The 27,889-nt window shown below is 39.4% G+C and overlaps 1 protein-coding gene across 1 annotated transcript; it reads right to left on the reverse strand.

Annotated features, from left to right (window-relative positions):
- Window positions 1–111: 111 nt before the first annotated feature.
- On the reverse strand, window positions 112–27,889 carry WDR48 (WD repeat domain 48). Its single transcript, XM_058031921.1, has 19 exons — window positions 27,809–27,889; window positions 18,370–18,510; window positions 17,367–17,445; window positions 17,008–17,090; window positions 16,763–16,892; window positions 14,892–14,980; window positions 13,941–14,042; window positions 13,396–13,620; window positions 11,919–11,993; window positions 11,512–11,614; window positions 11,111–11,208; window positions 9,420–9,527; window positions 8,964–9,060; window positions 8,376–8,471; window positions 6,209–6,314; window positions 4,755–4,842; window positions 4,115–4,191; window positions 3,172–3,364; window positions 112–2,135 (listed from the first exon to the last, which is right to left on the reverse strand). Exons 1-19 carry the CDS (start codon window positions 27,854–27,856, stop codon window positions 2,040–2,042), a joined length of 2,034 nt encoding a protein of 677 aa, XP_057887904.1. The 5' UTR covers window positions 27,857–27,889; the 3' UTR covers window positions 112–2,039.

Raw genomic sequence — 27,889 nt, forward strand, 5'->3', positions numbered from 1 at the left:
TGCCATTTCTTCAGCCATTGCATTACTTGAGGCTTCAAAGCACTCTGAAGCCCTTGGTTAAATTCAAGCTCCAAAATCACACAATTTATCTAGTACACAAAACAACTTGAAAATATTTTAACTAAAGCCTTTTATTCTATACAACTGTGAAACATCATTTACCCTTCTGGCATTGCAGACTCTTCCATTAATCTTTCCTGTTACTGTGTTTTGGGATGGTTAGAAAGAAAAAAACAGAAGGAAAGTTACAACCTTGGGCTGATTTCAAACAAAAAATTACTGTGAGCAACTCCAATGTATACAATAGGACAGGAAGACAACCAGGAAACAAAACATAACCCAAACAGTGCCTATTGGAACAGACAAAGACCCTTGCTAGTAATAAATACAAGTCAGGACAGATTACCAATAAAAGTTACAGTTCTGTTTAACCATTTAATTCACAAACAGCACTAAAAATGTGCAATTAAAGCACAATTGTGTCAAACTAAGCATACACAGAAATGGGGATAAGACAACTGAACCTGATTCTCAAAAGATGGGAAAAGACATGCTAGCTTGATTCTGAACCATGGTTTTGTCTAAGCAATGAATTTGTTTTGCTGGGTTTAAAGTGCAGAAGGGAATGACTATTTTGACTCTATTTTGACTATTTTTTCAAATAAAACATGATGAAAAATACTTTACTTTTTGTCTGACCAATGCAATCCCAGTAATAGAATTTATTCGGACTTTCCTTAGGCCTCAACCTAAATCTTGATCACAAGATACAGGAAGGGCTAGAGCATGTGTCTCCTGAAGAAACTCAAATATTATACTGCCCCTTGAAGGCACTTGTGCTTCTGCTTCAGACAAGAGTAATTTTTAAACCATTTCTCTATGAGGATTTGTGATTTGCTCAAATCTGGCTACAAATGGTTTTCTGGGATATCCCCACATTTTCCTCACAAAAAGCTGAAAGGCCCTTACCCTCCCTCCCCCCAATAAGTTAAACTTCTATAAAAGATTACCATGAGCCTATGACAGTCACAGATTTTTAGAAATAGCAGTGAAAACAAGATCTGCATAAATCTCTAACAAAAGAACAATTGCATATAAAACCTCAGAAAAGAAGAATCAATATTTTTATCTCATGAATATGAAATCTGCTGAGAAGCTTTTAAAGTTTAACATTAAACATAGGAAGTTATAATCAGAATGGTTTGAAGTTTTAACAGAATGTCACATACTTTTGGAGCACAGTTACAAAAAATTAGACTAGTGTGTCTTTAGAACACCAAGGACACAGTGCAGGAAGAAGTTATATATATTTAGAAAACAAAAAATCTCTAAGTTGCTGCAAAGCATGTTCACTCTATTATGATGCACAGCATCACTGGACTCGCATTGCTCTGATATTTTTCTAGTGTTCTTATCTTGCATGTCAACAGCTCTCTAAAGCAATTAAAACAATTCTCATGTTAACCCTTGGTTTGCAATTAAATGGGCCCATTCATTCAAGTATGAAACATCTATTTTGTGGTGTTTTCTCTTCCAAATTTCTTTTAGTGGTAGAAATGCTTAAGTAACCTGTGAGAAATCATTGCTGGAACTTTATGAATGGAATGTACTAAAAATACCTCGTGTGCAGTTCTTAATTACACTGTGAACAGTGACTAACATGGCCAAACCTGTTTGATACCGAGCACGAGCAGATGAGGGATTATGTTCTGTTAAAAAACCAAAAGCCAAAAGGAGGAAGCAAAAGTCTGCACTGGGTTATCATCCACTCTCTGTACACCTCACACAACACAAACCACTCAGGGACCTCCCATCTCATTGACTGAGACTAGGACAGACTTTAGTTTAAGTCATATAGATTTTTTTTTTCCTCTATATTACAGGTCTATTAGTCACTTCAATTAAATGTTTACTTCCCATCCATACTGAGGCATTAGAAGTCTCATCTACCTTAGGGGTTCAGGGCTGCTCTAGAACTACTCTTGGAACCAGCACAGCAAGGTCAGGTCAGAGATGGCTGCTCTGGGTCCGCGCTGCCCTCACGTCGATTTCTGGCGGTAGTGAAGCGTCAGGTCCCCGCCACTCTTCCAGATGAAGTGCTTGACAGTCCGAAGGTCCATGTTGGGGTCCAAAACCTGCACAGCAAAAAGGCAGCTTTTACTCAACAATTCTGCCAGGCTGGCAGAAATTTAAAAAAAACAAAGCAAACAAACTGAAAACTGATACCAAGATAAGCCTTGCTGTCACCATCATATTTTCTAAAAAAATCCCTTCGCCAGGATTTCTTCTCCTGGGAAGCTGAGAAGCCTCAGAGAAAAATAAAAACAATAATTATCTGATCTGCTTATTCTGTGTTTTGCTGCTTTGGGATGTGGTTTGGACACTGTTTACCAACTGGTCATTGTTTCATTGGTTTCATGTGAATTGTTTTAACTTAATGACCGATCACAGTCCAGCTGTGTCAGGACTCTGGAAAGAGTCACAGGTTTTTCATTAGTATCTTGTAGTATATCCTTGTATCATTAGTATCAGTATCATTAGTATCCTTTTTAAGCCAAAGGATTGTCTGTATCCTTTCCCTATCCTTTAGTATAGTATTCTTTAATATAATCTAATACAATACCATAAAATAATAAATGAGCCTTCTAAGAACATGGAGTCAGATTAATTCCTTCCTGCCACGGAAATACCACACCATGCAAAAGCTCAGATTTTTCAATTAGCAACTGAGCCTGATACATTAGTGAAGGATTTTAGCAGAGTAACATGTAACTTCAGATCACAACCACGTCCTCAGTGCCTAATCTCCATTACACTTATTAGGCAATTAGTGGTTTTGGACCAATTTTGAAAACTGCCAAAAAGGTAGAACTCAAAACATTCAAGAAATGCTAAAAATACAACTCTATGGAATTGTATTAAGCCCATTTGTTGACTATGAGCATGTAATCCCATAAGGGCCCCATGCCAGACCAAATTAAACAGGTTTATTATGAAAACTCCTTCATCTACCTATCTGCAACTGTCAGAAACTCGTGTCAGCTCTAAGTTAACACAGTCAAAATATTTACTTAAAGTTAACAGGTAATCTGTAGCATATTTCAAGCTCAGAACTCAAAAATTCACAACCAATTTACTGCTAGAGCCTGGTCTTGATCACAGGGAACTTACCTGGTCCTGGCACAGAAGTTCAATCTTCTCCTCTGCTAGCACAGCAATGTCCTCCTCCTTTTCTTGTTCTCCTGCTTTCTCATTGTTGGAGGAGCTCGTGGTCTGAGACTCATTGTCCAAGTTGATGATTTTCTCATACACATGTTCCATCACCTTTCTCACCTGAAGCATGTCACTGGCTGACAGCCGGTCTCTGCAGGAGTTAGAGGAGTTTGTCAGGAAAAAACTTGAGAAACAAACTCTATTTCTTATCTTCACAACACCTCCCTTAGCTGTAGAAAAATATGCAGCTACATAGAGATCATCTTTATATTGTCTGGTAGTAAATTATCAGGATCATCCACAATGCCATGATCATAACAGCAATTTAGTCAAAGAGTCACACAGCAAATAACTCAAAACAGGAGTTGAGATATTCAAAAGACCAGATAAAAATCTGCATTGATTTCTAACCAACCCAGCTCCCAGTTACAGCTCATGTGACTGGCAAACTCGTTTGCACTCCCTACTGGCAGTTTTTGTCCCTTTTCCTTTCAAAAAGCAATTATTCATCTCTGTTAGCAACAGAAAACAAAGCTGTGGTTCTGAACAGAGCAACAATCTATAAATTCATCTGTTTTCTGATTAAATACCACAAAAGACAAAGTGCCATTTCAGCAGGCACTTCATAGACATTTCTTAGCATAAACTTGAACAACTGCCTGTTGAACCAAAATCCACAGTGCTTTTAAATATTCTGATATAACTTAGAGCTTTATAGCAATGCTGCTAAATGACTAAGAACTTCTATAAATCCATCAAGCACAAAACAATTCTCTGGAAAAAAATCAGTGAATTGGTTTGGTGGTTTTTCTGCTGTTTGGTTTTTTTCCCCCCTTGAGCTTGCAGGTTTTTTCTGCAATTTGGATATTCAATGTTAATAAGTCATATTTGCATTACTTACTTTTTTAGAGTTTTTGCCCCTGATGATGAATGAGGTTGGAGGTAGAAGGGAATCTTATTGAACTTGGGCATATTTTTCTAGAAGACAACAAGTTTCAGAAGAGTTAATTTAAGATGAACCATTATCAGCTCCTACTTGCAGCAGCTGCTATGTGAAGTATATTCAGCTCCTAATTATCAAAACTCATGAGAGACTCCTAATCAACATACCCACCACAGCTAAATTCCAAATTACTCATACTCCTGAGACACTTCAATTTAGATGATGCACAGATCATCTAGCTTTTGAATATAAATTATCATTTATTTCAAAGGCAATTAGATAGTATCAAAAGGCAGCAGCAACATGAAGTGTATTCTCTATTCCTGAGTTCCTCACTAGGAAAGGATACCAATTATGCACAGGACTTTGAATTCTTTATCTAAGACAGGCTGTCAAAAGAAATTGAGCAAGAAGTACTTTAACTAGAAACATCAAAAAATGATGCATCTCAAAGGGTCTTGATTACAGACCTTGAGACCACTTATTTTAAATACAAACACAGCAAAAATTTAAAATGTCATTTCAGATGCTGCAAAGTTAATTGTACTACATCTTAAAAAAACCTAAAAGAAGCCAAACTTATACACCCAATACTCACATCCACAGTGATGTCAATTACCCATTGTGGCACTGTTTCATTAAGAAGCATGGATTCAGTTTCACCACCTGAATCCCGACATAGCAACCTGAGACACAAAGAAATAACCTTTATTGTAACAACAATTATTGCCATTTGCATTAAAAAGCTTTCAGGAGAAGTTCTGCCCTTTTAATGGGCAGAGATCCTGAACTCTGTTAGGATCATGAACTTACTGGGGAAGAAATTATTTATTTTCTGTAAAGAGCAGAAGGAGCAATAGGAAGACAGATACCAGAAACAGAGAGTAGGATCTCAGGAGACTACAGCTATGACACAGAAAATAGATAAAAGTACTTTGCTCTGGATTGTGTTATGTTTGTGTGTGAAGTACAGAACTGTCAGGAGAAGGGGAGAGGCACCTGGCATAAAGCAATTCTCTCCTCTTGAGAAAAATGAGCTTTGCATGTCAAACATCTGCTAAGCCCTCACTTGAAGGAAAGAATAAAACCAGTTTCAGATAATGTGCACATGCAATGATGCAAAAAAGCCACATTTCATTTTATACATTGCATTTAGGTATTTTGTCAGAGTCCTGCAAGCCACCTTTTAGGTCCCATAAATGTGGCTTGCTCTCTCCAATGGGGTCTTTCCAGAGCAGGAGCAGCTGCATAAGAGGGAAGATCCACCAGAACAGAATGCAGGCAAATACTAAGCCCCAGGCACAACACATTGATACATTGATACTGCAGGGAAAAAAGTCAGTTTTCCAAGCTGAAAATGGTTTCCCTGTTTCACTGACTAAAAGTTACATCATTTGGGGCCTGTTCCGCTTGGGAAATAAAACCAACAAACCAAATATGCCCCATCCCTTAAATTTAAAATCCACTATGTCAGTAAATATCAAACAATTCACAGTGTTTGCAAGTTCAGCACTTGTTTTGCAGCACTATTAAACTGTCTCTGATGTATCACACATCACAGTTGGGTTTTTCAATGTAGAACAAGAAGAAATAGAAGGGTACCAGTACACACTGCAATACAGAACCTGTGTTCCTCCCTGCCAGAGATCAGGACCTTCTACTGGATTTATCAACTAATTTTGGGAGAAGTCAATTCTCTAGTGAGCAGCAGCTCCTGAATAATTCATCCTCAGAGATCAGCACAACACACAATCTAAAGTAGCACAATTTCATTCTAAAACACAGTTTAATTTCTCAGTTTGCAGAAAGAGGGCACTCAAAAATATCACACACAACTAAGGACTGTACACAACTCTTACTGCTTTAAAACCCCACATGATGCTCAAACTCACATGCTCAGCTGGACAAATCATTAACAGCTGCTTATTTTGCCTGGCAAGGGCATGTCTTAAATGTACAGAAGAGAGTGAAATAATATTTTTGATAACATTCCTGCTTGCACTAAGAAAGGGACTGCTCAGCCACTGGATTTATATTTGTAAGTTTTTATACCTGAACAAAGTGCGTCCTCCAGCCTCACCAAAAATAACTGGTGTATGTGGTGGCACTTGGAAGTATCCATTTCCCTTCTGGACTCTGTTCTCCTGTTCCCCATTCACTGTTGGGAAAAAAAACACATAAAACAGCAGTGAGACTGCACTAGGCCTTAAAAATGGGCACACATTCCACCTACAGCAGGTGCATTTTGTAAATTAATAAGATCATGAGCCTCATGAAAACCAAGAAAATCCCCATTTCCAAGATACAGCAAGTATATAAAAAAACCACTAGAGAGTAACAAGATCCATACAGGTTTGTGGCAGACCTATTTCAAAAGCCTGTGAAAAAAGGAAAATAAAGTCCAGGAGTCAAAAACCAATCATGAAGTTTTTCCCCATTTCTTTTGTCAAACTGAGCAATAGTAAAATTAGGACTCAACTAAAGAGACTCTGCTGAGACAAGACTGTTCTGCCCTCTAGAGTGACAGTACAGAACTCTGAAGGGTTGTTTGCACTGCTCTTCTACCTGGATTTGCCAGATGTCAAAACACTGTACTGGGAAAGCTCAGACTCACAGTGCCTTGAACTTCCTCTGTTATAAATTCAATTTATTATAGCTAATTACAGCAGTAGGGTCTTCAAAGACTGAAGAACCTGATTCTATATCAGGTGGATAGGACAAGATTAAAGAAAAATCAGCATTATTTATACACCTCTTGAGCAGTGCAGCTTCTAATCAGTAGGTATCTTGAAACAATGTAGAAGAATTTGGATGCCTGACTTGCACTTGGGAAAATCATCTCCATTACACTGTAGCACCTCATTTGTGTTGAATTCAAGCAACATTAAGAAATTTAAATGGCACAGACTGATGAGATGAGTGATTCCTCAGCTTTCTAACCAGAAACATATGTATTCAAAGAAAGGTCAGAAACTGTAACAAGCAAAGAAAGAAAAAAAGAAAATCTGTATTGGAAGGGGTAAACATGATACTGAAGTTACAGCAAGTGAAAAATCCTATAGTTTGAAAGATTTTTTTCATAACACTTCTCTGAACAATTGAGAGGAACAACACTGCACATAATTTGTGTTTATTTAAATTTGTATCTCTACAAAAATGCCAGTGCCCAACAGGTACACTTCACCTTCTCAAGTCACTGCTCAGTGCCAGTCTCCTAATTTTTTTTCTTCTGGAACAGCAAAGAAAATATTCTGTTGGAGTACTCCAAACATTCCACTAATCCACAACTCCACACAGGAACAAGCAGGGTAGCATCAATAATCCAACACCACAGAAGCCTGTGAGTGACACTTGTCAAACCTTGTCTGGCTCTAAGCTGCAAACTGCCAATACACAACAGTCTGAGAATCAGCAGCTGCATCCAGAATAATCTGCCAAGAGCTCTAAACCTCCTTGGAGGCCAGTTTTGAAAGAAGAAAGCAACTAATTCTTGGCACAGTCCTGTCACAAAGCAGTGAGATATGCTGAATGTGCAGTTTTCTTAATTGCATCATCTATCTGTAGAAAGCAATTTCTTAATCACCAAAAATGAGACGTCAGTTAACTCTGGGTTGAGTTGATTTCCAACTCAAGAGTTAAGAGATTTTCTTATTTTGCCAAATTCAGCCTCTACCTTACATTTCACATGGCTTTCATCTAAGGCCTGATTAGGCTTGGCATTATTGCCTTAATAATGCTAAGGACTTTAAGGACCACTTTAAGGACTTCTCTATGGAATTACTTCATGTATTATTACCCTGAATGTATTTTTTCCAATCAAGCTTTTCTTTGTTCACAATACCTAGAAGAAAACTGGAATTATGTCAAGAGAATACTTGCTAATGTTGGATAACTGAATTATTGCTATTTCCTGTCATTATCTAGTGTTTCTTTCCCAAGTCAAGCCTCAGTTTGCCAGTAATTGTTTTTCATCAATATTTTTCATCATGTTTCTGTAACTTCAGAATCATTTATTCACCTACTTTTTTTACAGACAGAGGGAAGATTTTTGATGATACTTTCAGAAATACAACAGTTTCTAGTGTAAAGCAAATTTAAAAGTGCTAAAAAACGTGAAGTCTATAATGGACAGAGAGAAAGGTGTAAGACAACAAATGTATCTATTAAAGAAATATATAAACAAACAATGTAATAAAAAAGAAAACATTAAAATACTGACCATGGTTTATCTCATTTTCCTCTTCATCCATTGGATTGATATGTGTTCTAGGCCAATACTCCAGAAGTGCTTGCAGCAGAAGCCCTCCAAGGTTTACTGTCAACACACAGTGAGGCAGAACATCAATCACACAAAAAACCATGGGCAATACAATATTGTCCATTTGATCCACACCTGAAAATTCCCCATGAGTTTTGTTCCCAAAGCAAACTATTTATGGGCACAGAAATCTGCTTGTCACAATCTGGGAGCTGCATGTTACAATTTTTCAGGAAAAGCTGATTTTAGAATCTCTGCTGTTGGATCACTCCTGTGCTTTAACATTCTCTACATTAGGTTATAATTATTTTTTCCCTATTGCATCTTGAAAATTTAAAACAAAATTAAATGTAAACCCTGAAGACGACTGTTTCAGAAAAAAAGGAAGTATTTTCTTTGGAGAATATGCTACAGAATTTCTTATTTAGAAAGCCTCAAAATCCAATCAGATACTGACATAGGTGGTACTGGAATACTTCAAAATATATATACTGGAATTTATTCTGATTTCTTTGTTAAAATAAACCACTATTATTAGTTAAAACTTACATTTTGGATCAGAACCATCAGGACTGCTAAATCCAGCATCCTTTGCTGAAACCCAGGCTGCAAAGCAGTCACTTTCATCCAAAGTAATTGTCAACATCTGTTGGCAAAAAACCATGAGAAATGTAATAGTTGTTTGGGATTAAGTAAGTCTATAAATCTCTAACTTTGCTCCAATAAATCAAAGAAGTTCTGAAAGCATGACAGCACAATTTGTTTACCAAACTGTATTAATTCATAATTGGTATTGGTGGACTATACCACAAATTAACTTACAAATATGTTACCCCAATTATTAAGAAATAAAAATTGCTGTTTTAATTGAAAATAAATTTAATCCATCAGATAAGCAATTAATGTTCTTCTAAAGTTAACAAACTAAAATATTTTTGAACAAACAATACATGAAAAAATGTGAAACATGACATTAAAGCAACAGATGTAGGAGCTGTATCTCACCCCAGTTTTCAAGTCCACTGAGAACCAGTTTGGCACATAAACCATTTTAAACCTCTTCTTAATTTCTTCTTCAAAATCTACTTTCCCAAGGTCTTCAACTTTACATGCCTGTTCACCAAAGGAAATGTACAAGTACTGAGTGATATCAACACCTCAAGACTTTTCCTTGATTTTCAACACACTTGGAATGATTGTTACTTATGATCTCTCCCTGAGCACTGCAGTCCAAAATCATCCAAGTTAAAGGTTAAATCTTTTTTAAGAAGTCAAACTGTGACTATATTGTGAGTAATTTTTATTCTTCATTTATTTCTGAGGTAGTGGAATCAAGCCAGTAGAGAGGTCTGGAAATGTTACTTCAGATTATTAGAAAATATTTTCCCTACACTGAGTAGTCTGCTGTCTTCCAATACCCCCTGTCATTTCTCTCCCCACCAGTACCAATATTTCAGTACTCCATCAAACACCAATATTTCCAGCACATCAAGCAACAAATTCAGCTCAACTACTGCAATGGGAACTGTAGTGAGTGAATTTCTGTGAAGATAATTTATTTCTGGTTTTTTTCATACTTTTACTTTAAAAGTCCTCTAAGTAATTCTGTTTAAATCCAAATTATTATAATCCACTTGCAAAGTCATCCTGAAATACTTGTTTTAGGCAAATTCTGAGGACTGCAACCTTGGAATTTATTCCCTCAAAATCCAGGAAAAGTTACAGGAAGCAAAGACTGAAGAGCAGCTTCAGGTAGGAAAACCTCCCTCTCTTCTTCCAGCATCTTCAATAAAGTCTCAGCTTTCAAGTGCAGGGAGCAACACTGACCTGGTAAATCATCTCACCTCTACAGTGAATATGGATTTAAACATGTATCAAATGACACTTCTCACAGCCTTACTAAGAAAAAAATACTTGAATGAAAGTAAAAATTACCATTAGCATTTAACTTTGGTCCTGAGATCTAACACTGCACACTTAAATACAGACTGAAATAAAGAAAACTTTTCAAAAAAAATCTAGATAATTTTTAGTATAAATCTATATCCTCCAACTTAATTTCTTTTTTGCTTCAGTCAACAACTCAGTAAGTTGGCTGAGCATGCTTTACCTCATTACTGATCTTGGCTGCTGCACTGCATAGCTCAAGAAGGAAAATATTTAGAATTTAAACAGGCTTTTGCCAGAGAATAAATTGCTGACCACCTCACTGATGTGGGATTTGAGTCCTTTCTCTCTGCACTCTTTCCCCTCTCCTCTGAGCAATCATTGGGTAAAACAACATTAAGAAATGTCACACCAAGTCTCCCCAGGCAACACCTGGCAGGAGCCAGGCTTCCTTCTGTTCATTTTCCTGACTTAGCAGCAAAGACAAACCCTCTTTGAAACAAAACCCCATCAAAACACACATTACTATTTCCTGGAAAAAATTCAAGGGTCTGCACTTCAGGAGAATGCAGATGACAATACTGGATTGAACTCAGTTGCATGCAGATATCAACCTCACCTGGGAAAGCTACAAAAAAGCTCAGAAACGCCCCTCCTTTTTCTAAAAGCAAACTTTGCATAACATCCTGAGACAGAAAAATTATTTACTTTCTACAACAGAAATCTCAGACACTAAAAAAGTATAGATAAAAAAGTGGCACAAAATAATTAAACATCCAACAGTAGAAAATCTTAAATCACATCCTTACCTTCAAGACATCCCAGTATGCCACATTATTATTTGTGTCTTTGGTTAATATGTGCCTCTTGTCATTAAGAATGTGGCACTGAATAATACTAGCACCCCCTGGCAAACAAACAAGAATTAAGGTTACTACTGTCATTTTAATCTAATATCACATTCAATTAAATTGCATGACATGACATATGCTGTTCTTTGGTTTCACTTTTTTGTGTAAACCTTGGATACCACAAAAGTTTAAACATGATTTTAACTCTAACTAACAGTGGATAGACAATAACCACATTGTTCTGGTTGAAATCATAATAGCAAGTTTTTAAAAAACTGAGTCAATCTTAAAGCTCTATCACTTGTGCTAAAGAGAACAGATTTTACAAGATTTTTTTCCTCTGCAAAACAGCTGTTTACCTTTTATAACTTGGTCAGGCTGCGTACACAGGGGTGGAATGGGATTGGTACAATCATTATCATAATCTCCTGAAGCTCTAAAATTATGGATTCCCTTCAAAGTCTAAAGAAAGAAAGAAAATAATGATACATTCATAATCATCTAAAAACTCTGCTTTTATCTATGAGTAACAACTGCCAGTTCATGCTGCTGTTTAGATGTTAACTACCCAATTCCAAGAAATACAATTTGTTTTTAAAAGCATCATAAACACAGAGCAAAGAAAGTAATTCAAAGCTTCATAGCTTTTGAGCAATTTCAATATTAGTATTTTATGATTTATTCTAAAGAAAACTTACACATCACAGTACATCCAAATCCCATGACTACTCCATTGTATTCACAGACTGTAAAATGTATCACTTACCCATTTATTCACAGAGGATTTAGTTGTTGCTACCCAAAGTGCTGGAGGAGGATCAGCTGATCTATCCAGTTCCATCTAAATAATGAAACAAATTTTCAGTCATGCTTAACTTAGTTTCCCTTTGATAATTTGTATTGTCTTGTATAGAGCCACTCCTATAATTGAGAGTATCTCAGAAACAGCACTACTTTCAGTTTACTGCAGAAATACAAAGTTTAAATGAAAAGTAACTAAGATGAAACTTCTGAAAAATCAAGAGGAATTATAACAAATACTCAACAAATGAATTCTAGACACGGGCAATCATAGATGCAATGTGTATTAACAAAGTAGTTAGAGTTACTTCCAGCACGATGAAATTTTGCCTAATGGACAGTTTCCTAAGTACAGGATTTTCTCAATTACTTTGTGTTCAGACACTTCATATGGTTAAAATGAGAATTTAAGAAGTTTTATCCAAAAGAAAAAGCAGAATTTTACATATTTGGCTCTGCCATTACATTTCTCAGATCACTGTAGCCAAGATTAGAGGCTCCTTCTGACCTTTGCACAGCTGACCAGCACTTTCACTTTCCATTTTGAACTGAAATCTCACATCCTGACTTTCCCAGAACTAAGTTAAGGTATCCAGGATTTTATCTTAACACTCCAAGCCAGAATTCACTCCCAAGGAAAGCCAGGCTGCTCATATCTATTAGCATATGTTTTGATTGCACACTCCTTATACTTTTGAACCTTATATATATAAGATTCAAAAGTCATGTCACTAAAGTAAAAGACAGCAAAAAAATTTAAAAAACAGCCTCTTGGAAAGATTCAGACTTGTGCATACAAATATCATGTTTAGGTGTTCAAAAAAACCCACAAACAACTTTACTCCTGGTTCCCATGAGTATGTAACAGATTCTAAAGCAGCCCTGTGCACATATGCTGCTGCTAAGAAAAATCCACTTTTGTACAAAACCTTGGCAATGCCAGCTCAGTTTCTTAAAATTTCTTAAAACTGTACTAGAGCCTGATAAACCAAACTTCTCATGTGTGAAGCATATTCAATTTCAGTAATATTCAAATTTGCACATTTTCAGTAGCTGCCAGGCATCCATCTTCTTCAGGCAATTAAACTTCAGAGGCAATTTGGGAGACAGAGGCAATCTGCTGAAGATGTGGTGTAGTAAACACTTGTTAGCCAATGTGAATTATGTAATCAATTTATACCTCAAGCCACTGCTTCATGAGAAAACATGCAATTATCCTTTTATACAGTGAGAGTGACAGAACACTGGCACAAGTTGTGAATTCTCCATTCTTGGAGATACTCAAAACCCATCTTGATGGGTATGGGGGGAAAACTGGGGGGAAAACTGGGGGGAAAACTGGGCCAGTGCTCTTGGGCAGGGCAGAGAACTGGACCAGATGATCTTCAGCCATCACTCCAAACTTCAGCCATTCCACGATTCCCTGAATTAAACTCATTTACCTTAAGAACCGGTGCCTTTTCTTCACAGATCAGCACCCTGATATCAGGATTTCTTAGATCTGTACAATAAATCTTCCTGTCTCTTCCTCCTGAATAAATATGAGTGAAGGCTTCATTGACCTGCAGAGCCCAGACACCCTCATCATGGACTCTGTACGTGGCTATGCACCTCTGCTGCCCAAGGGACCACAGGCGGATTGTCCCGTCAGAGCTGCCTGAAAGACACTGAGCAACAACCAGCACACTTCAATCAAACAGTTATTTAAGGATTTCAAAATATTTTTTAATAAAAAAGATTTAATCATTTATGTAGTTATATTTTTCCTCTAAAATGGTGTTAAATCCTTGTCAGGATTTCCAGTATTTTATGTAAACCCACCACACACCTGGATGAACAGCAATAAAAACAACTTTCGCCCATCAGCCTCCCCACCTTACACCACTAAATATCTGCAATCTATGATAATAAATAATTACATTGAAATGGATTAATGAATTTTTTCTGCTCTCTGTAAAATGCCTCTGTCTCAGGTTAAAGCACATACCTGGGTGCCATCTCTGTTCAACAACAAAGCTTTGACATTGTCTGTGTGCCCTTTGAGTTTCATGAGTTTTGCACAAGTCCTTGGATCCCACACCCTTAGAACCTATGGGAACAGACATTGGATAAATGACATTAACACCATTCTTCCCACCAATGTGAGAAATTGAGCCTTTATTCCCTTATTCCAAACACGTGGACATTCATCACTGGAAACATGTCAGAACAAGACAGACATAACTATATCTCATCCAGCTCTAATAATCAGATGTGATCTTCTCCTAATTTCAATTTAATTTGTTCTGGCTTCTTCTGTCATAAAGAAATTAAAGAATGGAAGTGACTGTAAACAGGACAGTGTGATGAGGACATAAAATGTGCTTCTGAGAATCTTCTCAGATGCTTCACTGGTGTATCCTAATTTCTGTTTTATATTGTCTTGGAAATAAAATTCTCTCAAGGTTAGATTAGGTAAAAAAAAAATAAAAACTCAGATTTAAGTCTATCTTATCTTCCTTAACAAAGAGCAAGGGCTGTCTCTTGGGAACATTTGAGTTTCATTAGCTCACTTAATTTCCCACCTCCTGCAGGGATTTTGCAAATTGCTGACACCTTCTCTCCTACCTGCAGCAACTGCTTCAGTTCTGATAATCATCTGAGTCATGTGTCCTCAAAATCAGAGCTCTTGTGGGGAAATGTAATGATCCCTGACAAAGAGGGTTACACAAGATGATCTGATTGTCTCCCCTATGTATTAAAGCTCTATGGATACATCACATCCTCAGACTGAGGCAGGGTTTGTATCCTACACTTGCACTCCCACTTAAGAGAAGTGTCTGCCCTCACTATTGAAAACACAAAAGCTGCTACAGACATGACATTGAAAATGAATAAAATTGTCTCTTTATGTTGAAATTGAACTGAAGTGAAATGAACCCCTCCAAATTTTGCTTACCTTTTCAGTGGACCCTGATACAATAACTGTTCCCATTTGATTCATTGCAAGGCTGTAGATTGAGTCTTTGTTCCCACTCAGGGAAGAAGCTATTTCAAAATAAAATGCACATTTTCAATTTTAATGCTGTTATTTGAAGACCATACTTATTGACTCAAAACTGGTATTTCAATACTCTTTGACTCATGAAAATAGGGCCACTCTGCCCCATATACAGAGTTGCTTTCAGAAAGACTATATATAGTCAGCATAGTGCTGGGAAAACCCCATTCCAATTCTAAATCTACTGCTGCATAAAAACAAAGTAACCCCTCAGATTTATGGTTATTACAATTTTGGTGACCTTTTGGCCTCACAGTTCTGGGCCAGGACCATCAAGCCACCCTTGCTAACTTATATCATTGCAATATGACACTTCTTTGTCATCTTGTAACACACAGCATTTGGATTTAAGTGCAGAGTTTTTTTTTTTCCAAGCAACAGTAAAAGTCTATATTTTGTATTAAAGGCTCTTCTAGTTCAGCAGAAATGCAGAGAAGTTACACTGCAGCACTGAAATGTGTTATTTGAGCAGGGATGCTACCTCTGCACTTATGAAAACCATATGGCAGCTCCTTAGCATCACACCTACCATCAGAGCTGAGGAATTCCATACCAACCAGCCTAATCCCCTTTTGGAGATTAAAGTACCAGTCCCTCAACTCAGAAAAGCACAGAGCAAATGAAAATCTATTTAGAGAGCACAATCAGGCATTTCATCAAGCCTCAAATCCATACCATCAGTATATCAAGAAGGCTGAGAATAGCAACAAACTGCATGGCCAGTAAAAATGTGAAACTCCACAATGATTCATTTATATGATGGAGCTAAGTTTCCAACACAGGATTTGTAACCTAATATCAGAATTTAATATTACATTTTGTCACAGTGGAGAAACCTGTGTCAGGAGGGTTTAGGCTGGAAATCATGAAGAGGTTCTTCCCCCAGAGGGTGGTGGGACACTGAACAGGTTCCTCAGGGCATTGTCACATCTGCCAGAGCCCCAGGAGCATTTGGACAACAGTCTCAGGCACAGGGTGAGATTTTTGGGGCTGTCCCATGTAGAGCCAGGAACTGGACTCAATGATCCTTGAGGGTACCTTATAATTCAGGATATTCTATAACCCTATACTCTATAGATATTCTACATTCTATAATGCTTTTCTGGGAGAGAGAAGCAGGACAGGTGACTTCCTAAAAGATGAGGGTGACATTGAGAATTAACCCTGATGAGTAGAATTTACAGTTTCTCCTTGCCTTCCACTCTCTACTGAGTTAGATCTCACCAGTCTGTTATCCTTATATGTAATCAGTGCTTTGTGTTACTGTGTGCTTTTTAGTCTAGTTTATCTAGTAACTATTCTTCTGACAGATTTGACAAATGTATCAAATCCTGCTTTATGAGCTGCACTTCCTGGTTTTTTTTTCAGCATCTATACCAAGAAAAAACCAACCTCAAATCACAAAACACAGAAAAATGTAGCAACAAATAAGCTAAGAGAACATTTCTATAAAAGGCTGGTTGAGAGGTTAAAATCTTCTCAAGTTAAAGTTCTATCAAGTTTCAGAGAAACCAGCATGTCACAGTTCAGGAGAAACAGTTCAAAGAGACTTGTCCTCTATTCTAAATGCCATGACTGTTGGCTGCTCTAGATTTCCAGCCATTACATAACACAACAAATAGACTCAATACATGCAAACTCCTCCTTCAAATTTCTTGCCCATTTTTTATGTACAGACAGAAAAAGGCATCCATAGTTTTAAACTGACCTCACAGGTTATGCTACTTAATAAAATGGATTGCATTTGCCTCCCCTCCCCAGGTACCTACTTGTGACAGTATTATTTGAGGCAGTCAGTGCTGTGAGAGTATTTACATCCCAGAGGAATATCTGTCTGTCCAGCCCAGCAGATGCTACCAGCTCCTTATCTTTTGCATATGCTAAGGCTTTCACATAGTCCTACAATAAAATAAATGGAACAATATGAATCAATGTTATCATTTTGAGGTCTACATCTTAATAATTGTAAGAATGGCACTGATCACACACAGTATTTACAGATAATGTTTTTCACCTTATGCGTCCTTAGTGTTGACATGCAAAATCCCTTATGTGCATTCCACACTTTAACAGTAGTATCTGAAGAAGCAGATATCACTAAATTGGAAAGAATAAAGACTAAATTTTAATGGCTTATATATTACTTTAAAGCATATTCGTACTACTCTAATTTGTTTTTCAAAGAGATTAAAACAATTCATACAACATTTCAATTTTCATTAGAACAGCTGCTTACACTATTTACCAAAATAAAAATATACATCAAAAATTAATTTTACATGCTAAGAAAAGATGGAAAACAATTAAAGCAGCAGATAATTTACTTGTACACAGTTTCTGAATACTGCAGTTCTGAAACTTTTAAGTACTTACATGTTTTGCCATTGCAGCAGAGCACAATGTCATTTACCCAATCTGTGTGATGTTCCATAGATGCTATATAAGGGTCTTGCTGTAAATTAAGAAAAAATAAACTCATCACCAATGGAGAAGATTGTGACTATCTGTCCTGGGGTGACGTTATGATGCTTGTATCCCCATTCATCTGTTCTGTGCCTTTAAGACCGGCTCTGAGGAGTGAAAGTTTTGTTTGGGTTTCTCTTATCAGGGACACAGAGACGGGCAGTACATAGGGCTGCTTTCGCTTTTTGCTTTTGGCTTTTCTGCTTTGCTTGCTGTCTCTCTGCTCTCGCTTTTGCTTCTGCTTATTAGCTAGTTTAGCTAAACAGTCCAAATTCCTTCCTGGACTGTTTCTCCTCCCCTGTTTCTGTGACCATCTGGAACCTGCTCCGGACTGGGACCTGGGAACACCGAGGGTTTGCACCGTTTGGCTGCAGCAGCTGCCCCAGCGCCGGAGGGACTGAGAACAGAGCAACCACCCCCGAAAGAGACTTTCTGATTTTGTCACCTTTCTCAGAGCGGTGTCATCGGGTATTGTTCATTTTGTGTGCTGGGGGGTGCTGTGCCTGAAATAAACAGGTTCTTTCCACTTCTCTCCAAGAAATTCTTCCCGAACCAGCTGGGGGGAAGGGCCGCGCGGGTTTGCTTTTTGGAGGGGCCCCCCTTTGCAGATTCTTTAACAAATTTGCCCTAAACCAGGACACTATCACATCCTGTTGTGGTACCTTCTCCAACCTGCATATGGGTTCAAATTTTCCTAGTGCAGAGTTGTTTGAAATCACTCTCCCAGAACCCTTTTTGTGAGAACTACAGTTATGTAAGACACCACAGTATGAACAATATCAAAAGGATTCTGTGATCGCAATAATTGGCAGCTGTTAAAACACAGCACCAGGTACAGCCCTGTAGGCAGCTTACCAGCAGGATAACTTGGAAAAAAAGCAGGTTTAGAGCCAGGGAGGCTGTCCTGACTGACCTTGTGCTGATTGACACTCCATATCCTTATGATGGAGTCCCGCCCTGCCGTGAAGAGTCTGTTTAATGCTGGGTCCAGCTGAAGCGCATTCACCCCGTTCCGGTTGTACTTCTCCACTTCATCTCTAATCACATAGGAAACCTACAACACATTTGCACAAATCCAATTATGGTATTAAGATATTGACATGGCCATAAAATCTGAGCATCTAATTTCATCTTTCTAAGGTTCTTGAGTAGAAAATACAAAGAGTTTTACAAGCTTTGTCTGTCAGCTTGAGAGTTCAGCACCACCAAAGTCATTTGCTCCCAAAAATGGGGAAGAGTCAGAGGAGATTCAGCTGGAGCCCAGTAGATTATTTTAATCACTGCAATTTAAGCTCAGTTAGACCCAGAGAATCCTCAGTTCAATTCCCTGCTGTGTGTGCACATTCTGGGTGATCTTACACAACACACTGGGTCTGTGTGTCACTTCCCAAGTGGGTCCCACAGTTTCCATAGCTGCAATGCCAGTATTTCCCAACCTCACAAAGGAGAGGATATGGTCACTGTGGATTACAAAGCACTGAAAGAATGCAGATACAAATTCAATAGGTGTCACTACTAATTTTAAACCAATTTTTAAGAACTACCTACCTGCCAATATAATAAGAAACTCAAACTCTTAGTGCTCTTTCAGATAAATTATCCCATTAGTTTCTTTCCTTTCATGTTTGACAGTACTGTGTGTAAAGGTTATTTCATTGATTTGTTTAGAAAAACTAAGAGGAAATTTCAGGAGAGCCTGAAAGGCCACAGCAGTCTCCATTATTAGTGTTCAGTAAATACAATTCTAAGAAACTGCAGTTGCTTCAGAGCTACTGCACTCACTTTCCTGATCCCTGGGTTTACACACTGCTCTGAGGAAAGCCCTCAAAAAAAAAAAAGCTCAAAGCTGAGGGAAAAGGAGGGGAAGATGCCAGTTATGCATCGTCCCAGATTCTATAAAATATAATCAGAACAAGGTAAAATTTCATGCTTGGTGTAATCAAACCTGCTGAAAACAGGAATCCTCTGGATACACAAGCACCAGTGTTCTGAAAATGCTTACAAGGAGTAGTCATGGGCTAGAGATCTGAAATCAATTTTTCACTCCAGTAACTGTGTTAAAGTAGTATAAAGAAAATGTTTTCCAGATCAGATCTCAGTGACACAAAATAAATCCAACAAATTATGATGTTCAGTGGTCCTTATCACAGAAGTATTTCACAGCAGCTCAGATTCTGTACCATGAGAGCTGACAGGTCCATTTGGTGAATGTGGGAAACACCTCCACCAAATTATCCCATCCTCAGGCAGCACAGCCAGAGCACTGATGCTTCCAGAAAAAACATGTCCAGTGCTCTTCTCTGGTTGAGAAACAGCTGCAGCAGCTCTACAGACCAAAATGAAGAGCCTCCTGCCTCAACACTCTCCATTAACATCCCACAAGTCCTTCACTACACTTGAAAATGTACATGATACATAATTGTATATGTACAGCACCATAACTGTATTATTATATCCTCAATGCTCTTAAAGACCTTCTGTCAGCCACTCTCAGCCCTTTTAGTACCACAGCTCTTCCAGCTTTAGATTGTGTCCTCATTTCCAATACTTTCAGCTTCTCTCACCCATTCCAGACTCATCCATAACATTCTCACTCCCCATGCTCAAGTTTCCACCTACACACAGCTCCAGAGATGCTGCTGCAAGGAGACACCACCAACACAGAAGTGCTCTGATAAAGCACTTCAAGCACTTGAGGTATTATTTCTTTGTGAGATGCAGGGAGCAAGATCTGTGCCAATCCTTACCTGGGCTTAATCATATCATGGCTCTATTGCTGAAAAACCCACAGATTATGTGTACAAAAGTCAAGGTTTAACATCATTCCAACACAAGGCAAAGGGATGCCCATCAAATTCACATTGCTGTCAAATTCTTTGAATAAAACCAGTGAAAACACTCAGTTAAAAATACTAAATGTCAGCAGCAAGACACAAACCTAGAGGTCAGTAGATCAAATTTAATGTTATTCATTAGAGAGAACAACATTTTCCTGACACAGTATCAGATTCAAGATCAGCAGGGCCCTCCACTTCTTGTTTTCCCAAATGCTACCAGGATATTCTTGGAGAAATTCTCAATTTCTGGATTTGTTCCTCCTCTGTCAGTCACCTCCCATATTTGTTATATGATAGGGCCCTTCACCTCTCATTCTCCCAAATGCTACCAGGATATTCTTGGAGAAATCCTCAATTTTTGGATTTGTTCCTCCTCTGTCAGTCATCTCCCATATTTGTTACATTTTCAGGTATAATTTAAGAGCTCTTCATTCCACTCATAAGTTGGATTGTCAAACTATGTTAGTCACCTAAGCATGATAATGCTGATGCTTTCTGCACATAATGTTACTTCTTTTTAGTTTAAAAGAAGTCAAGAAAACCACAGCCATAAATATTTAAAAATGCAGAAAAATCCCCAAATGGTGGCTTACTTTAGTAAATAAGGTACTTTTCATGTATGATTAAGACTTTCACAGGACTTTGGAAATTGAGTCATATTTCTACATTAATCTTGATGAAATTAAAGTCAGCTCAACCAAATGCTGTTTTTCCCTCACAAAGAGACATAATCAGAGGAGAATGACAACCATTTCTCATTATCAACAGTACTGAAATAGTCAAAGTTAATTTGCCCTCTATTGCCTTTAATGACTTTCACATATTAATTCAGTCAAACATCTCTTGTCAAGTATTGTTTTTATTTTAAAAGAACTGGGATAAAGAGAGGGGTTATATTTTTTCAGTGCTATTGTTCCCTGGTAGATTTGAATTGGATCTCAGCAGAAGTTGAGCAGGAAATCCAACATCATCTTTCTTTCTCCCTGTGACAAACTTGAAAATAACTCTGCTGTAACAGAATTAAACAAGATTAAAACCTTGTGTTCCTTTTATTGGTGTAAATACAAGAGATCTTTGATGCAAAAAATATAGCAAAACAACAAAAAGAGTTTGATACAAAATTTCCCATCAATGACTGCTACTGTGCACAGAATTCAACCAGTTTTGTCTCTCCTCATAATTTTACAAAGTGTTATTTATTGTCCAAGCAGGAAGAGCATACATGTCCTGATAAATTGTCTTAAAAATTGAAGAACTAACAATAAGAAATTCCTATTTTATTAGGTAATGCTAACTTCCTCCATGTCATGTGGAGAAACCATGACAGATATTTTTCAGTCATAAAAGTAATTCTAATCCAAATTAAATAAGGACTTCTTATTTTTAATTTCTGATACTACAAGGACAAACAAAGAAAATTATCCTGTGGTCAGCAAGTTGATAGGACACAACATCAACACTTGAAATGAACACTGCAATTTGAGCAGCTGGCTAAGGACAAGGCAAGCCATCTGTCCTGAAAACAGTATGAGCTGAAAAGGACTACAGCAAAAAATGCACTCTCCAACTCATTTTGGACACCTAATGATGTCCAAGTAACTGTCAGTTGTTTACACTGAAAATACTGAATAAATTTATTTGCTCATCCAAAATAATAAATATTGACTGGCCTACTCCTGGTAACCAGGCATTGGGACTGAAATAAACATCTTGTGAATTAACAAAACTAGAATAAGACATGCAGTGTGGGATCTCAGCACCTCAGGACTGATGTGCAGAGTGACTGAGACCACCCTTGGGGGGCTCGGGAGTCCTGGAATGTTGCCAGCAGTGTCTGGTGGCTGGACTTTGATCCTGCACGGGAGACGACACCTGTATGAGGATGGGAGGATTTCACTGGGTGAATGGTGAAGGGATGGGTTAATTAGAGTGTGAAACACAGGGTTTAGGATTTCTGTACAGGGGGGTCTAAAGAAGTAAGATGGAGGAATTGGGGCATGTCCTGTCCTTCTTCTTCTTCTTCTTGGCCTCCATCTTCTGTGGTGGTGGTGGCACTTTGGGATTGGTTATTACTAAAAGCGCACTGGTCAATAAGGGTAAAAGGTATTGGGGAAAAATGATAAATATTGTATACGTAATTTTGAGTATAAAGATAGGTGACCGCCCCGGGGGCTCTCAGTGTGCTCATGGCTGGCTGCTGTGCAGACCTCTGTCGGGCTGAGAGAAAATCTTTTAGATAAAAAACTAATAAACACCAACACCGAGAAAAGATCTGAAGCCTCTTCTCGTCCTTTGGAGTGCGGGCTGCCCAAGGCCACCCCGGGCCTTTCCAGGTCATTGAAACAGCCGAGAAACCGACAATGCAGCACATGTGGCTGAACTAAAAACAACCCCATGAGACATCTGCTGCACACCACATGGAAGCCTTTGCAAAGGGAGGTATCACACCAGAAGCATCCAGGCTTGTACTTAAATGCATTAATTCCAAATTAACATAGAGGGAAAAACTGGGGGCTCCACAAAATCTGTTGAAAGGCTGCATGGGGAACTTAAAATGTATCAATAAAAGCAACAGCAAGTTGACTAAAAGAGCTGAAATTTGTGTAAGAGTGGTGGAGACACAGCCAAGTCCACAAAACCAAAACATTCACAAAGAACAGAGGAAGATTGCTGAAAACCCACACGTGTTTGTCCATTATGTTCTTATTTGGGGAGAAAAAGGTGAAAGTGCTTTTTTGTTTGGTTGGGTTTTTGAGCGTCACTTAGCATAGACTTAAGAAATATTAGAAGATTTAGTAAATATACAAAACTACAAAAACAAAGTATATTTTCAAACCTGTGTGTACACAAACATATCTAAACAATATAAACGTAGTGAAGTTCTGGCTGAGGAGAAACTGCTGGGATAAAATTCACCTCTGCTCCTGAAGAGCACAGATCTCATCATTGAAGATAAAGCACTGGAAAGGGGTGTGGAGACCCCAGAAGTGAAGGCTCTGAGACATCAGTGGCATTTTCTCCATGCAGGACAGGATGGAGCAATCCCTGCTGTGCCCTTTCCAGCAGGGGCAAACCACAGGGGCAAAACAAAAATTGGGATTTAGATCAGCACTGGCTGGGAGGAGCAGAGCTTGGGGCATGTGAAATATTTAATAACAACCAAAGCTTTGCCATTGACACTGCTGCAGCTTTTATAAGCTCCCAGAACGAGTAAGAATCTTCCACAGCATCACTGCACAAACATCCACTCATCATAAAGAGTTTATGGGATTCAGGAGCCTAAATGGATCAGGAGTAATCATTTAATGACTACCTAAGAGCTCCAGACATAAAGCTGCTGCCCACAGATACATTTTGGCACACAAAGCCAAATGAATTTGTTGCAGGACTTACACTTATCCATGCAGGAAACACTTGTATCAACTGATGTGGGATCATGTTACCCCCGTTACATTACATGCATTATAATACTTTATCTTCACAGATGGGTAAAATCTGCTTTTAAAACAGCCCACCAAACCACACAGAGGAAACAGTAACCAGCTGAGCTCTGAGGACACTCATTCCTTGTTTCCACGTGAGCAATTAAAAAAAAAAAAGGTATTTCTCAAAATCATGGGAGGGTTCTATGAGATCTGAATGAATGAGATAAGCAGCAGTGAAGTACCAAGGGGAAAAAAAAAAAAAAATCAACATTGCTTTACTGTCTTGGTGGAGCATATGTATCCCAAAACCATGGTTTTTAATTAAGTAGATTATTTGAAATTTTATCGAGGCTCCAGAATAAAAGTCATGGAAGTCATTAAGAAGCTCATTTCATTTTACCCTTTTAAAATGGAATCAACATACTGGTTATTTGTTTGCTTAAGCATTATATATGAAATCAATATGTTTGTAATTATAATTTTTACATTCATTACATAAAAATAACATGATGTCACATCTAGTAAGCTGCAGTATTAGTGCACAAATATGACAAAATCAGTTCAAAGAGATCACAATGGTTTGGGTTGGAAAGGACCTTAAAGACCATCTCATTCCAAGCACTGCCACAGGCAGGGACACCTTCCAGGAGGCCAAGTTGGTCAAACCCCCATCCAGCCTGGCCTTGGACAATGAGATTTTCTTACTCTGTACAAGATATGAAGCTAAAAAGGGCTTAAAATTCATGCAATCATCTTATAAGGATGCTGACCCTTATAAGGAAAATTCTCTGTGCTGTTCTGAGTTAGGGGGGAAATTTATTCAGGCCAGGGAGCAACTTTGGGAGAGCAGTTACAATGCAACCCCTCCAGGGCAGCTCCTTCAAGGCACCTGCTGGGAAAGCTTCACCTTGACTTGACTGCCAGGACATCTGAAAGCTGCAGCACATGGCCAACAGCAGCATCTGACACAGCCCTGCACCCTCACTGCCTCCCAAATCAGTGTCTGACACAGCCCTGCACCCTCACTGCCTCCCAAATCAGTGTCTGACACAGCCCTGCACCCTCACTGCCTCCCAAATCAGTGTCTGACACCCTCACTGCCTCCCAAATCAGTGTCTGACACCCTCACTGCCTCCTAAATCAGTGTCTGACACAGCCCTGCACCCTTCCTCCCTCCCAAATCAGTGTCTGACACCCTCACTGCCTCCCAAATCAGTGTCTGACACAGCCCTGCATCCTCTCTCCTTCCCAAATCAGTGTCTGACACAGCCCTGCACCCTCCCTCCTTCCCAAATCAGTGTCTGACACAGCCCTGCACCCTCCCTCCTTCCCAAATCAGTGTCTGACACAGCCCTGCACCCTCACTGCCACCCAAATCAGTGTCTGACACCCTCACTGCCTCCCAAATCAGTGTCTGACACACCCCTGCACCCTCACTGCCACCCACATCAGTGTCTGACACAGCCCTGCACCCTCCTTCCCAAATCAGTGTCTGACAGAGCACTGTATCCTCACTGCCTCCTAAATCAGTGTCTGACACAGCCCTGCATCCTCTCTCCTTCCCAAATCAGTGTCTGACACAGCCCTGCACCCTCACTGCCTCCCAAATCAGTGTCTGACACCCTCACTGCCTCCCAAATCAGTGTCTGACACAGCCCTGCACTCTCCCTCCTTCCCAAATCACCCAAGCTCACTCCTGCAGCCTTCAGAAAGGCAGGGCTAAGCTTCACAAACACCTGCCACTGGACACTTCAAATGCCTGACTCCCATTTAAAGATTTTAGCTACTCTTCTTTTTCTATACATGGAATTTATTTTGAGGCCTAAAACTCTGATTACACCATTAGAAACTAAAATTACATGCAGAAGCACCCTAAACTGGCTATTTTGGATGGCTTTGCTTACCAGTAGAACAGGTGCATCCAAGCTAATAATAGTTCTGATTTCCATAAATTTCCACCAGCTCTCCTGCCACATAATGAATCAATGTTCCTTCATGCCTGAGAGGTGTCTTTTGTAAAAGCCTCTTCTTCCATCCCCACAGGTTTGGAACAAATTTCTCCAACTCTGTCTCTCTCTCAAAAAGTCTGTGGAAGCATCCTAAATGCTCAGCCATTGGGAATTCAAATAAATCATGAGTGGTTTTATTTGTTCATTTGCAGCTGATGGATAAAACAGTCACTTAAAACTCCTTTACTCAACAAAATCCTGTCACTAACCAAGCAGGTGAAATAATAAGAGTGAAGAAAAAAATAAACAGCTTCTAGTTAAGCTTTATAAATGTTTATCATGGAATGGTTTGGGTTGGAAGGGACCTTAGAGATGCTCTCATTCCACCTCCTGCAATGGGCAGGGACACTTTCCACTATGCCAAGTTGATCCAAGCCCTGTCCAAGATGGTTTTGAGCACTTCCAGGGCTGGGAAACTTCTCTGGGAAACACAACCAACCTGGATCTAAATCACAGTGCCCTGCTCAGACACAGACCAGTGTCATGTACACCAGTGTCATTAGTACATGAGGTGAAAAAATACACACAGCACAATGAGAAGAGACAAAACATCACAAACCAGCACAAAACCACCTGTAAAAACAAACTTGGACAACAAAAAGTAGTAGTGACAAAAGGAAAGAGTGAGCTCTTTGATGCATGCTGCTGTCAGGGAAATACTACTTCATAAATAGGAGTGCATCAAACAAATATCAAGGTACAATAAAATCCCCCTGCTTAGGGGTGTAACCTGCAGAAACTTGTTCACAGCACAGGCATTATTTATATTTTAAATCATATCCTGGTTTTTTCTGTCAAGGCAAGGGAATTCTTTATATAGAATTGAAAGAGTGCTTTCCTTAACCACAGAAAACACCAAATGCTCTAAAAGATGCCATTTCCTCTGTGTGATAAATGAAATGTCAATAACCAAACCCATCTCTGTTTTTAAAGTTCCTGATGCTATTTCAAGCCTAATCAATATTTCATTTGATCCCACTGGATAGGTACAGCTGAAACTGGCACTTGCCACTAGGCAGCTTTGCACATTGATAAAGCATTAAATCTTTTCCATAGTGAAAGCTGTAAAAACATCTGAAGGGCAGGCAACATCACAAACAAGAAGAAAAGCATTGAGAACCATAAAATAAACCCATTTTAATGGCTTTTAAAGTTAAGTCTTGACTTTTTATACATGCTTTAGTAATGCCAGTCTCCACCAAGGCTACAACAAAACACTTGGGCCCAAACCACAGGGTTTAATTCTTCCTCAAGTGTGTTGAGAAAGTCTACACCCACCTGGCTGCCAGTGCCACGGGTTTCCTTCAATAAATGCTGCCTGGAGCTGGCAAGGAATATTTCTGAAACTTGAGAAGAAAAAACCCTGCTCCTTGCTCATGTGTGCAAAGGTACAGAGTGTTTTACAGAAACTAAGCAGAAATATGATGCAAAGCAGATCACAGAATCATGGAATGGTTTGGGTTGGAAGGGACCTCGAAGATCACCCAGTTCCAACCCCTGCCCTGGGCAGGGACAGCTTTCTCTAGACCAGGTTACTCTGAGCCCTGCCCAACCCGGCCTTGAAATATTCCAGGGATGGAGGAGCATCCACAGCTTCACTAGGAGAACTATTTCAGCGTCTCACCACGCTCGCAGCAAAGAATTTCTTCCCAATATCTAACCTAAACCTACTCTGGCACCGGACACAGCCGAGACAGGAACCGCAGCTCTGTCGCTGCTGGGAACTCCCGTTCCACCCAGGCAGGTCTGGGGACACCGTTCTCTCGCTTTTCCCCCCTGCTCCGCCGCTTTTGATCCGAGCTGCTTCAGCTCAGCCTCCGGGGGGCTGCAGAGCCCGGCCCGGTTCGGCAGCGAGCAGCAGCTCCCCCCAAGCGCTGCCTCAGGCGGCCGCTCGCCCCCTCGGCCGGCGGAGGGACCCCGGGGGCGTGCGGCGCTGCCTCCCCTCAGCGCAGCGCGGCTGTGCGAGACGAGGCGACTGCGCTGCCATAGAAACCCCCTAGGGCTGACACCCTGCAGCCGCTGGCGCGGCCCGCGAAGCTCCGGGCTCCCTTTGAGCCGTGCCGGCCCCGCCGCGCCTTCACCTGCACTTTCCGCCGCCCCGCTGTGTTCTGCCGGTGATGCGCCGCCATCTTGCATGTTGACACTGTGGCGTCATGTCCGAC

This window comes from Melospiza georgiana, chromosome 1, assembly GCF_028018845.1.
Source record: "Melospiza georgiana isolate bMelGeo1 chromosome 1, bMelGeo1.pri, whole genome shotgun sequence".
Lineage (NCBI taxonomy): Eukaryota > Metazoa > Chordata > Aves > Passeriformes > Passerellidae > Melospiza > Melospiza georgiana.

Coding starts and splice junctions, on each gene's coding strand:
- WDR48 (XM_058031921.1), bottom strand. CDS start 27,856: ATGGCGGCGCATCACCGGCAGAACACAGCGGGGCGGCGGAAAGTGCAG. Junction 14,981..16,762: donor CTCAAATAATACTGTCACAA/GTAGGTACCTGG, acceptor ATTTTGAAATAG/CTTCTTCCCTGAGTGGGAAC. Junction 2,136..3,171: donor AACTTCTGTGCCAGGACCAG/GTAAGTTCCCTG, acceptor TTTGCTGTGCAG/GTTTTGGACCCCAACATGGA.